Genomic DNA, 13,571 nt, shown 5'->3' with positions numbered 1-13,571 from the left:
GGCTCTTTGTTTGTTTCATACCTCTTAGGTTTCTTCTTCTGTGAGTGTTAACTACACTACAATAGCCCTTTGCACTTCCTGCCACAGAGAGGCACAATCAAATGCAATTCCTGTCCTAATTGAGTGTTTATGACTAAGGTCCCATTAGACGCCTTTCAGTCCCTTCCATAAAAAGCTCCCAAAAGATAATAAAATGAAACCACATCCACTACACTCTGGTGGAAAGGACAGATTTTTTATTTTTTTTCCAGAAACTGCAGTAGCTCTTTTAAAAGCAACTCAGAGAAACAATCTGCGTGTGTGTGAGTGTATTTGACATTAAGGTTGCTTTGGATTTGGGACCAGGCGTGTTTAAATGTCATACTGCAGATGAGTCTGTGCTACAAGGCTCGATGTGCCACATCAGAGTCCAGCTCTGGACGTGTTCTGGGAGTAATTACAGCCTGGTGAGATTCTTTGCTGTCACACTTTTGATCTAATTACTGAAAATATTCCCCGAGTGTGCGTGTCCCTTGTGCCCTTCATACCGCCGCGACCTGCCGGCTCTGCTAGCAGGCTGAGTTCGCAAGTGTGTACATATGAGTGGGCTGTGGGCCTTGTGTGTGCTGCTGCTGTCCCCAGCAGGCCCTTGTGTTGTGCTGACAGGAGTAGTCAGCAGCTACAGTTAGATGGATCTTTTCCCCCCTCTGTCTTTCTCTCACACATGCACATTAGCCTGAGAGCTTTCTCGAACAGTGGTACTGTCTTTCCTCTTAGTGACCCCTCTGGTTCGGCTCCATCCTCAGCAGCTCTGAGCTCCGAGCCGGTTCACTGCTGCCAGCGCCAGGAAACAAGACTCCGTGTGGTTTGCGGTGCTCTCGGAAAGAGCAGCAAAGTGCTCCACCTGGGTGGGCGCTGATGCAGCAGTGAGGGAACAAAGCTGATTTCTTAGCCGTTGTTGCCGCGGTGTAATTTAGTGCATAGCGTACTGTGTCATGCATATACTGTAATCTGCTGTTTCATCCATTTAATTAGAATTACTCAAAGGGTACTGAGTTAAAAAATTACTTGGATGTGCTCGAAATCCAAATCATAGCTAACAAACGGAGTTTAGAAACTTCATAACACAAGAATACCAGAATAAACAGAGAAAAATGGGTTTCATGTCTTCATGCCTTTATTCTATCAACCAGCTTCGTGAGGATGCCGTTTGGAGCATTTCCAGTGTCTAGGAGTTCTCGTACATCCTCATCCCGGATCATCTCATTTAGGTTGAGGCCAGCACTCACAAGGTCCTTATAGATCCTGTTTGGCAGAGTCACCTGCAAAGCGTCACCACATCATGGCAGCACATGTGACGCCTTCAGATATCATCCTTTCACGCTCTCCTTAAAGACTTCCTGGAACCAACCAACTCACACTTGGACTCATTAGACAGAAGTCCGCGTCTGTTGTGTTGCTCCCTTGAAGGGAAAGACCCAGCCGCAGGACATACAATCCAGAAAGGCAAATCTAAGTAAATTTATTGATGACTTACTGATAAGGAACAAAGGGTCAGCAGGTTAAATCCAAAACACAGATCAGAAAACAGGAGAAGGTGCAAACCAAGGTACGGATAATAGGTGGAAACAACCGGACACAAAGTGGGTAACTCTGCAGACGACTTCACAAAGGGACGTGTGTTGATGTTGAGACGTGTCCGCTAGTTGAACTCTGAGAAGCATTTGTGTGGGCTCTAATCTGACGTGTGATTAACTGGTGTCTCCTGAGGCTGGTAACTTTAATGAACTCACACTCTGCAGCAGACAACTCCTGGTGTCCCTGCCTCGGGCCGTTCCTCGTTAGAGTCAGTGTTTTTTTTTTTTTTGCTTTAATGAAAGCGAGACAGACAGAAACTTTAGGAGTTGACATTTCTAGACTGAACTTGATGCCGTATAGAGCATACAGTAAAAAGCTAAACAAAAAAATGTGAATATGTGAGAAAAGAAAACAGAATGAGAACCAAATGAGAAGAAGAAGAAATGTTTACAGTAGTGGGTGATTTTGTTTTGATTTTTGTCAGATTTCGATTTTTTGACACCAGGCATTGCATCTTTTTGTTTCGTTTTGTTTTTGAATTTAGTTTTTTTTTCCGTCGATGATTTGAAAAGCAAACTTGTAAGTCAATATTTTACACCTGTGCCTGAACAAAGTTATTTAATCCAGAGTCCGCTGCTAATTTTAACCTACGCCTGTTTTGTCTTTTTCCTTATTAGATATTTTTATTATTTATGTGACTTCACTGACAGGACTTCCTGTCCCCTGACGCTGCCACATTCACTGTCCCCTTTGCGAGTCTCTGTGTTTTCCTGCACTTGCCCTTAAAAAGCATTTGTTCCAGTTCCGTCAGCTGCTGCGTGAAAGTCATTGCGCCTTTGCCACGGTGTGCATATGCCTTTGTGCAGAGACACAGAAGGCCGTTTGTTCGGTCGGAGTCTCGTAAGATGTGACCCAGACGTTATGGAACGGAGAAGGAAAACACAATTGTGGGGGAAAGAGGACAGGGTTTGTGTTTCTGTGTCCAATCACAACAATCCACTGGAACAGATTTTTCCATAAAGAGAGAATCTCTCCAAAATAGTGTAGCCCAGTTCAGTTGTCTCGGGTCTTGTGTGTTTGTTGTGCATGAAATGACCTCTCTGCTGCTGCGACCTTTAGGCCCTAGTGGGTTCAAGCTGTGAAAAACAACTCTCATGATCTCATCCAGAAACCAGTCGCTACTGGTTCAAACCACAGGTTCATTACCACACCAGAGACAGAGAAGAGGAGGGGGAGGAGGAGGAGGAGGATAGAGGAAACAGAAGAGAAAGATAGACAGGGGAATATTAAGAGGCTGGGGGAGTAGAAGAAGAGAGAGAGAGAGGAAAAAGAAGGATAAAAGAGGATGGGAAGACATGGCGACAACGACAAAAGTGTTTTATTTGATGTACGCGGCTCTTAAATGTTTCACAGTGAAACTGCTCATTGTGTTTTAGTGAAAACTGAAAGGAGAATGCAGAAATCTCTTAGATCCTTGAACTTGTTATTAGAATAATACCATGAAATGTTGATTTTAAGCAAGGAGGAAAGGGTGTGGTGTTATTGAAACTTTTACTGATTGCAATTTCCACTAATAATCAGTATGTACGAAGCAAAACCCAACAAAATAAGAAAAAGATATTCCTCAACACAAGTTCTTTGTAAAATGAGAATGTAAATACCACTGTCTGTTCAGTAAATCTGAAGCGACTCAAAGCAGCCTGTTAGCTTAGCTTAGCTTAGCTTAGCTGAGCATTGTATAGGAGGGCGCAACTAACATGGCTCCGCTAAGATAATAAAACCCTTTAGGACTCACTGATTAACATCAGTCTGAGGTTGCAGAGAAGAGCAAAGAACTCATGGTTTAAGGTTAGACACCTAGCATGCTGTGCTAAAAAAGGAGGCAGTTGGTATGATCAAGTTCAGACAGTGAACTGACATAAATATTGCACGGCAGCTTGCTACTGAGGGCCTGTCGAGTCCAGAAGATGGAGAGAACAACGGGGCAACAGCTGTGATGCAGCGAATGATTCCAAAATGACTGTTTGTACCTTTAGGGTACGAACTAACCAGAAAAGATTTGTGGAGAAAAGTTGCCTCTTTTCGGATGCTGTAGCTTCATATTAGGCATTCACATATGCTTGTGTGGTACCACTGACTTTGTATAATTCTGTAAGCAGGTGAATGACAGAAAAACGAAAGGAAGCAATTGTCTGGGACAGTGCATTGCAGTGCGTCTTTCATGCAAGCTTCACTAACTTCAAAACACTGAATCTTAAGAGAACGGTGAACTTCCTGTTTGCATATATCTAACCCTTTCAGAATCTGAATATCTTCTCTGTCAAAAGCTCATGTTCTTCTCCTCTACTTCTCCATCTGCAGTTCGACATCAACCAGCTGATGACCTCAGTGAATGTAAGCCATAGCCTCAGTCCCATCCACAAGCCTCTGGAGTCTCCCAGCAGTGTGGGCGGGAGCAGCAGCAGCAGTGGCAGCGTGGGCCGCGTAGGCGGGGTGGGCGTGGAGCAGTCGCCGGTGGACCGCACCAAAGGATTCTTCCCCGACGAGTCGGAGCCCCTGCTCCGCTGCGACTCCACCTCCAGCAAGGACTCGGCCCTCAGCCGGAACGGCTCCTTCATTACCAAAGGTGAGAGGTAAAACACAGGAGGGACACGAGCTGATCTGTTACACCACGTACTACTCTTCGGTTTGAGAGAATGCAGAGTGGTAGGTTATTTATTTAAATGAATTCAGACTCTCTGCTGCCCTCCTCCATTTTTACATATAAGCACTTCACATCAGTGATTCTCAGACTTTTGGGTCCCTTTGGAGGTCTGGGGCCACTGCCAATTTTGCCCAATTATCCCTCCTTGCTAACAGCAGGCAAGAGCTAAAAGATTGCGCTGCCGAGGGAACTAAAACACCAATCTGCAGATTAAATCTGTACGCCAAAAAACAAACCCCCGGCAGGGTCATAACGTTATCAGTGAGACATGAATACAGAATGGGTAAACCAGAGATGCTTTTCCATGTTAAAACTGCATTTAAAAGAGACTAATCCTAGATGTTTCATCTGTGGCTGGAATTCTGTTTGAATGTAAAGTTGAATCCCAAAATGCAGCTTTACACAACTTAAAACCCCAAACCAGAAAATGTCCACCCCTACGCTGCACAGCTGGTAAGTGATTCTGCTTATGTAGTTTTAGTTACAGTTGCAAGAATTAATCTTAAGATCCTGGGATGAAATTTTGGGCTTCTTCCAGCCATCCTTTTGACCCACTTTCCTCGACAACGTTCGTTTGAAATCTACAGTTGAATGACATCTTTTTAAATCTTTTCCAGATTCAGATCCTTACATGTGGCATAATTACTCCACACATTTTTAAAGGCAAAGTCAACAGCACACTCCATATGTATGCAACATGTGATTTTTATATTCTTGTGCTGGCTTAAAGATCCTGGTATTTATGACATTTAAACTAACCAGTCCAGCCTCAGTCACATATAACGGAGGAAGCACAAACGATGACAAAGCATCATCGGTTGTGTCTGACTTGTTTTATGATTTATCACTTTTCCCGTAGCCAGAGTACCACATTCAGCCTTAAACAAAAACAAAAATTAGGTGAAACCGTTGTGTACTGTACGTACGATGGATAAATGACTTTTATAATCCCTAAAGTAACTTAATTTAACTTAATTACCCACCGACCACCCCTCCACGCTTGTGTCTGACGAGGCGTTTCCAGCGGCTCAGGCTGCTCATTATGCTGAAAGGAGAGATTTGTTGGCACTGGATTGTGTATTTAAGTGTGTCAGCGGCAGTTTCACATTCTTCAAACTCACTGATGTGTCTCACGCTTCTTGGAACAAATGTGACAAACTGCGCTCCAAGCCTGTGCGTGTGCGCTGACTGCTCTCTTGTGGCCACTCTGGGGATTGTTCTTACATGAATTCAGTTTTGCTTTTCCCTCTGGTCACTTGTGCTTTGGATTTTTAGTGTTTATTAACGGTACTATCAGCTCGGATCAAAAGCAGCTGACAGGACTAAAAATATGTGCACGCATTCCATGTGTTCGCACCCTGCGAGCAGTGAAAGCAAAAGTAATCTAAAGTGGTGTATCAAGAAAATCAAGTTGAACTATAGCCTCTCATTTATTCCTTTAATCTAGCCGGGAGAGATAAACATGATAAAACAGCAACACTGTGTTCACATTTATTTGCTGATGTGATTGCTGACAGTTTCACGGAAACTGATACTTCATACAAAACATGTGTAATAATTAGTAGAAGTTCCCCAGCTTTGCTGTAGGAGCTGCAGGCCGGACGGGCAACGCGTGACATGCTCCAGCTAGACTCATTCATTTGTGTTTTATTAATACAACGTTCTGCCTTCACCAGTTACAAAGAGTGTTAGATTGTACACTGCTTTTTTTTTTAATTTACAGCACCAATCAAATAACTAACTAAAACTATTTTGCCCAAGTCCCAGCCACAAATGGCGTCCACTTTATTTACAGTCTATGGACTTATCTTGTCAACAATGTAACTTTAAAGTCCTCGCAAACCCACTCCTTCAAGTCAGAAAAAAATAATTCCCTGAGCTTGCTCATTTGCTAATTAGCATGTGCGCTATCCCAGCGCCATAGTTTTGAGCATTCCTGGTGTAAAGTTAATTATAACGTGCCCCTCTCCCTGTCTCCCTTCCAGAGAAGAAAGACACGGTGCTCAGGCAGGTGCGTCTGGACCCGTGCGACCTGCAGCCCATCTTCGACGACATGCTGCACATCCTGAACCCGGACGAGCTGCACGTCATCGAGGAGATCCCGGCCGCCGAGGACAAACTGGACCGGCTTTTTGAGATTGCGGGAGTGAAGAGTCAAGAGGCCAGCCAGACGCTGCTCGACTCGGTCTACTGTCACCTCCCTGACCTGTTGTAGAGGAGGAACGAGGAAGAGACCGCAAGGACAAGAATCAGCAGACTGACGGATGAAAAGGAATGTTTTAGCAGGGAGGATGAGTCAGGCGTGGCATTGTTCAGATTAAGCTTGAGTTGACTTTTTATCTGATTGAGTTTGACGCCTCATGCCTTTGTCGCGATTCGAGCTGGGTGTTTCGCTCTCTGTCTGCTCCCTACAACGACTTTCAAATCTAGTGCTAACTGCACTCCTCTCTCTCTTTCTCCCTCTCTCCTCCGGTCCACCTCTTCTCTTGTCTTGTGCGTACTCTACTACTCCTTCAGAACACCTCCATCCTCTACCATGACACCCTGTCAACCCTCACCGCGACGAAACGAACCCAGCGACCTTAACAGCGAGGCTCCGAAGCCTCCTAATGTAGAACAGCGCTGGGTTTAACAGGAGCTAAACACGTACTGTCTCCACACAAAGACACAAATAGCACTTTCTTAAATGGCCAATGCCTTCATGTTGAAAGGGTAATACCGGTGTTTTGCTGTGGTTCTTGTTGTTCGTGCCAATCATCCAGGCTTGTCTTTCTTTTACATGATTTCGTTGTTAAGAGTAGTATTTAAAAGAAACACGGCAGTCATTGCTAAATGACTGCAAGAAAAAAAAGCTACATACAGACAATAGTTAATAAGCTAAAACTCTGAACGACACTGGTATTATCCTTTTGAGGTTTTTGTTAACCACATTCTCTGGTGGACTGACCCGTAAGTTATGTGCCTGAACCTTTTCCCTTTTCACACCTCATGAGCCGTCTTGACCTCCCCCCCAAAACCCCAACCCCGACCCTCCAGTTCCTCCTGAACCTGGAGCAGATAGCAACCACCAGCAGGTAGCAGCAAGTAGATGGCTAACCTGCTGCTCTGGAACCAAAGCCGTGCGTCGTGAATATTGGGATGGACGACCGGGGTTGTGTTCGCCTGAGCTAATATCACGATACGTGGCTTTGCCTTTACCACGCGGCTCTACCGGTACGCACATCCAGATCTCTGCTAGCTAGCCCCGTTTGCCTCAACCAATGTAGCGTTGAAGAAGTGTTCTCGACACATTTTGGAGCTTCATGTCTGTGTGGTTGTCAATCAGTGATAAAGTGAGAACAACAGAATAAACACATGATTTATTTTTTTTTTTTATTTTTTTTTTTGGTTGCAGTCCTATGTTGTGTAGTTGTTATTAAAATGAAATAATGATGCACTAATTATATTTTCTATTGGAGAGGAAAATAATGATCCCTCTGTGTCATCTTTCTTTTACTCTGAAATGCTGTTAACTAACATTTTGGTTTTGTTTTCTATACTTAAGTTTCTCATGTGTTACGTTATGTTGCCGTTTAGATTTTTCTTCAGCGGGCATTCACATGTATTTACCCCCGCTCGGCGTCACAAGGTGGTGACCTGGCCGGCCGGGATGTACGATATGCATACTCCATATTCTACTTGAAGTCTGTCTACTTGCGTTACTTGATTTCACTGAGGAAGATCTTGTACTGCTTCGGATTCCTTCCACGTCCAGTGTTCTTAAAATAATAGTAAACCTAAAAAGCACCATCACCAAAAAATAAAAAAAAACAAACAAAAAAAAATTAAAAAAAACTAAAAACACATCAACATTCGGAGAGGACTTTTGCCGTGAGGGCAGCAGAGGACGGACTCTGTGTTCGCCGAGCCAGATCCCGTCATGCTGCCGTGGTGCTACGTCCACATGAACTCTTACCTGCCTGACGCAAGGAAAGGGGGACTTAACCCTTGGACTAATGACTATTTAAAGTATTCCAGACGAACTGAAAGTTTGCTCTGCCGCGGACTACAGGACGCAGAGGTGGCAGCGATGACGCTGAAAACGACGTGTGAGGCTGCTGCACCGGTGAGACTGAGGGATGCGTTTGGTTGACTTTTGAAGGTTGAGGGAGTGGTGTGAAATGTGGCTCGAGTGGATGTTTTCCTTAAATTTCACACGTGTAACCACTATGTTTACTACTATGTAACCTCTTAAAATCAACAGAATTAAAGCTCAATACATTTGTCATAGCTGTGCGTGCTGTTGTGTGGTTAATCGTGTGAAATAGAAATAGAAAAATAAAAAGTTGTAGGAAGGAGAGATACAGAAAGGAAGAAAACATGGCTAATTTGGTATTTTGGGATGATACAGGGTCATAGTCATATAATATATTACCTGTGCAGTCATGTGAAAACAGCAGTAACGGAAAACATGGAGCACCTTGCTGATGAGTTTATTATGAAGGTTCAGGGAGGAATCTGATGGCACATTGAAGATGAGCACCTAGAAAACTACAAAAGGTTTCTAGATTTCAGCTATTGCCTTAACCTACCTACGCAAACAGAGGCAGTGTTGCCAGATCAGACAGGTTCATTCACAGTTTTGAATCTTCGTATAAGCCAAACAAAAGTGCATTTGCTACTTTCAAGGCAGAAGCATCTTCCTTCCCTGAGCCACTCAGTCATTCAGACTGTTTTGCAAATGGATCCATAGTAGCTGTTAATAGCCTGCTGGGCGACTTCTATGCTTCAGCTGCATTTAATGTTACGCTCCACTAGTGTATCTGAGTGGGTAAAATACTGAACAAAATATCAGTCTAATAAATTTGGGTGCGAAAACATCAGCTGTATCTCTGGCCCAGAGCTCAGTGTATTGCAGTTTAAGCAAAATAAGAAAAAGTTTTCATCTATTTGACAACGGGCACAACGTAAAAGCATTTTGCTCACTGGCTGCCAATTCAAATAGTCTGACCACTTACGCAACTCATTTTGCTAAACTATGCTAACGCTATGTTAGCAGTCTATTACGTTAATAGTTACTAACTACTTACAACTAACCTACTCCTCATTCACCAACAAGATCCTATATCTCAAAGAACTGTCTCTCTGGCGCCGCTACGGCGATCAGTGGTAATTGCTGATGTGTTTTTAGATCCTACACCCCCCTCCGCCCAGAGATACAACTGGTGTGACCAGTGTGTGAATTCAGCGTGCCCGGTGAACCGTAGATCATCAAGATGCTGTTGATATCTGGTGTTTCCACAGACACCTTGCTCATATCACTGTGATACCAAAAAATTTCTTTAATTTTCATCTCATGGTCACTGGCTGAATCATTATTGTGTTACAGCATTCAGCAATAGACACAGACTTAACATTCCAATACTGACCATGGAAATGCCTTTTATTCAACATGCAGCAAAAATAAAAAATGCACCTTTGTGAAATTTCGATGGACTATTACACATTTATATCTCACCAAAATTTAATGAATTTGCATAATGCACTACTTAAGTCTTTCCCTCCTTTTCAGCCCCGCCTCATTCCTAGAATAAAATGTGATACATGTGTAAATCTTTTGTTGCATTACAGATAACATCAGTGCTTTCCCAACCGTGCACGCACCAGCAGCAGCTCATTGTTGTAAATCCTATTTAGCTATCCACAATGGAGTAGGTCGATGAGGCTCACGTTACTCTCTTTCTGTGGGCGTGTGAGTTCACTATACCAGCCCAAAGAGCTACTGAGTGTCACACAGATGGTGTCTGATCCTATTCACAAAGCATGTGTCGTATTAGTATGGCAGCTACATTGGCCGGACAGATGTGTAAGAAATGCAGTTTCTGAGTGTTGTGTATTTTAACTAAATTAAATAGACACTATTTATCGGCTTCTCCGACTGCAAACTTTGACCATGTAGAGGAATTGGAGCTGTTTAGCTTACTGAAAAAGTGACCATTGAACATGGAGATTAGCAGGATTAGTTTGAATCATAGGTTTTAATAGCGTCTAAATTGTAAAATTAATTACAAAAAAAGGTGAAGCGCTGTTGTGCGATTGACTGAACCAACAGATTTGAAAAGCAGGCAGAGATATATTTTTACAGATATCTGCCAAAGAAAAGAGAAGTGGATCGCTGCATTCGAAAAAACAACTAGAATCCAGGCACAGAAACCTTGTGTTGTGGTTCACATTTAGTGTCACGTAAATTAATGCTGTATATTTTGATGAAGTCGTACCGTAAGTTACTTCTTCAGTTACGTTCTGTAGGGCTGTCAGATAAGTTTGTCCATGCTGTTTTTTTGGTGTAGTTACGTCGACAGTAACTATTTCAGTTCCAACAATAAATAACTGATAAAATAATATTTGCGATTACTCCTCGTCATCCTCTTATTGTCCAGTCAGGCGCTACAGTATTATATGGCTAACGTTACTTCTCAGTAAAGTTCTTAGCATTTGCGTCTCTTATTTAGCTGCATTTATCATGAATGAAACAAACTAAAACCAACTTAAACTAGTTGAAACTGAGGTTAATCCATACTAGTTTTTCCTGGTCTTGCTGCATTTATTGCTACATTTCACTGTGCTTTTGCCACTCAGGGGGCGTGGCCCCGGTCGGGGTGTGTTGGTTGACTGTGATGTAGTTAGCAAACAAGAGCTGTTGATACTGCACACCAACTCCAAATGCTTGCGGTGGCCGTACAATTGTGATTTGTACGTGTTTGCATTGAAAGGTATTTTGTGAAATACTCTCATGAAGTCTTGTCATGCGAAACTTCACTTTCAGGAGGATGGACTTCAAATGACCTGGTCCCTGTGTCATCCCTGGTGACGTCAGTCAGGGGGAATTGGGACAAAGGTGTTTCCATTGCACGTTTGTATATATATATATATATATATGTATTGTATGTATCTATACTGATACCTCTGAAAAAACACCTCATGAGGGCGTACAAATGTTTTAGCGATTTTTGAGAGGCTTTTCGAAATGTCTGCATTTTCATTATTTTCTATTGCTATGTTTAGATTTTGCGTATTGCTAGGGATAATGGAAACACAGCAAGTGAGACAATGCCTTACAGTAAATCCATTCATTTTATTTATTTATTTATTTTATCCAATACTAAAGTATACTGCTAATGATCACAGTGGAGGTTCTGTTGATTGCAAAGTCAGACTCCTGGATGGCTGTAGCTGCCCATAAATGCTGTAACCTTTAAAAACCATAAAACAATGGTATTTCTGCCTGAGTTAAACAGATGTCCAGTTAGCTGCTCATTTACCCATTGATTCATTCAAAGACAGAAACGTTTGTCAGTCCATAACATTTTAGCTCCTTTGAAGTAACCTTTCAAGTTAATCTTGTCTTGGTGCTACTAATTTTATTTCATGGTCCTAAAACTTTTGTCTTGTTCTGCACCTGTTCGTATACCTTTACAGTATACCTATACTGAGCGCATTTATAATGATCACTGATGGTTTGTTTTTTAAAGCGATCACGTTCCCAAGACACATTCTTGACGTAAACACGTGAAGTTTTTACAATCTGATAGTATTCTAGTCAGACAGTGATAGCTAGAGAGATTGCTCATAATGCAGGCAGGTATGTCTTTATTGACCTTTCTCATTCCTCAAACAATGGTGATAAAAGCATTGTCGTATTTCCATGCTACAGATGCAATTACAAAAGGGAATTCTCTCAGAATCAGTTTCATCACAAGCTGCTCAGTTTGTGCTGAGTTTCTTACATCAGGTTACTCCGCTGCTCAGGGTTCTCTAATTAGGCCTTAGACACTGTAACACGTCTTTTACTTTACAGCAAGAGACAAACATTCCTCTGACTTTACATTGTCATGTGCTCTAGGTTTCTGGGGGTGCTGGAGCTGATGGTGTGTCTGCATTTTCAGACTTTGTATCGTAATTATCATAATTAAAATTCAATGAAGCAACAGCTTCTCCAATGTGAAGCAAAAGCAAGTAGAGCTTTCTGGCTGTAATATAGGTCATAAACTCCTCTGTGTTAGTGGATGGGACTCCAAACTAAAACAGTAAAATACATGTCAAATACGTATTAGGTAGTCAATATGATTCTGATGTATACTCAAGTAGAATCTGGCTGCAAACTTGCAAGATGGCACCACCCCTGTCCTCAGGAAAATAACATTGGTGTGGCACTTTCAAGGAAGTGGGGATGTGCTATCCATATTTATATACAGCCTATGCTTACCAGTCAAGCAACATTTAGGCTAAATGTTATGTCGCACACAGCATACTAGCTATCAAAAATGTATGAAGTTTACACAAATGTCATGAAGGATACAACTGTTGAACTGATCCTCTAGGCCTACTACCGACTACCAAAATCTGCAGACTTCAGTTTTTGCCCAGCACTTTGGTGTCCATCTTCACAGATTTACAGCTTCCCCGGTGATGTTCATCTCATCTCATCTCATCTCATCTTCTAGTACTGATTACTCCTCGCTAGCTGTCATTGGATGAGGGGTGGGATACACCCTGGACAGGTCGCCAGCCTATCGCAGCTGGTGATGTTTATCTTCTCCAAAACCAGGGCCATAAGGGATATTATTTCCAATATCTGTATTATAGGAAGCTCTATCTGTATCACATCAGACCCAAACCAATGTAACCAAACTGTCACCTGTCATTACTGCAGAAAGTGTATGATTCTTACCTTTTGGATTGTCGGAGGTGACAAACAAGGACCGTCCAGCTGCTTGAGATCCCAGGTGAGAAGCTGTATATTCTTTTCCTGCGCCAGGAAATTTGATGAGATGTGATGTGCTGAAACTGTATTCCTTGAATTTGTCTGCCTCATTGTGTCAGAACACCATCAGTCTTGACTTCAGTATAACTGGACAAGAAAGACACATCAAGTGTTTCCAGAGTTTGGACTGTCTAAATAATAAGGCAAATGGTTCTCCTGAGGCTTAGTATGGGTGTGTAGTACAGAGGGCAAAATTAACTAAGGGCAGAGCTTACAAATTAATTTAATAATGTGAAAGTTTTACATCTCAGATAATTATTAAACCAGTGCACCCACGAAGTAGGAAACAGACTACTGGACAGCAGGCTTCAGTCAATTCCATCAGGATCAATGTTTTCTGTAAGAACATTCAGAGAGGTGAAGATTGTTATGTTGGTAACAGGATCCACAGGTACCACAGGATCAGAAAGGCCTCCCTGCAGACTTTTAATTTGCAGTTTTGCATATCATAGCACATCATAGCAGGTTTTAAGAGTCAAATACATGCATGCTGCATAATTCCCATGT

General features: G+C 42.4%; 1 protein-coding gene across 1 annotated transcript in view; it reads left to right on the top strand.

Annotated features, from left to right (window-relative positions):
• The window catches only part of tnfrsf21 (tumor necrosis factor receptor superfamily, member 21), a 41,153-nt gene extending 32,623 nt beyond the window's left edge, over window positions 1-8,530 (top strand). The window contains exons 5-6 of the mRNA XM_047574067.1: window positions 3,919-4,183; window positions 6,247-8,530. Of these exons, the coding sequence (XP_047430023.1) occupies window positions 3,919-4,183; window positions 6,247-6,476 (495 nt within the window). The 3' untranslated portion in view covers window positions 6,477-8,530. The remainder of the gene's footprint in view (window positions 1-3,918; window positions 4,184-6,246) is intronic.
• Window positions 8,531-13,571: the final 5,041 nt, after the last annotated feature.

The sequence above is a fragment of the Mugil cephalus genome, chromosome 21 (genome assembly GCF_022458985.1).
Source record: "Mugil cephalus isolate CIBA_MC_2020 chromosome 21, CIBA_Mcephalus_1.1, whole genome shotgun sequence".
Lineage (NCBI taxonomy): Eukaryota > Metazoa > Chordata > Actinopteri > Mugiliformes > Mugilidae > Mugil > Mugil cephalus.
The sequence above is the reverse complement of the archived record's forward strand: the minus strand, read 5'-3'. Positions and strand labels throughout refer to the sequence as shown.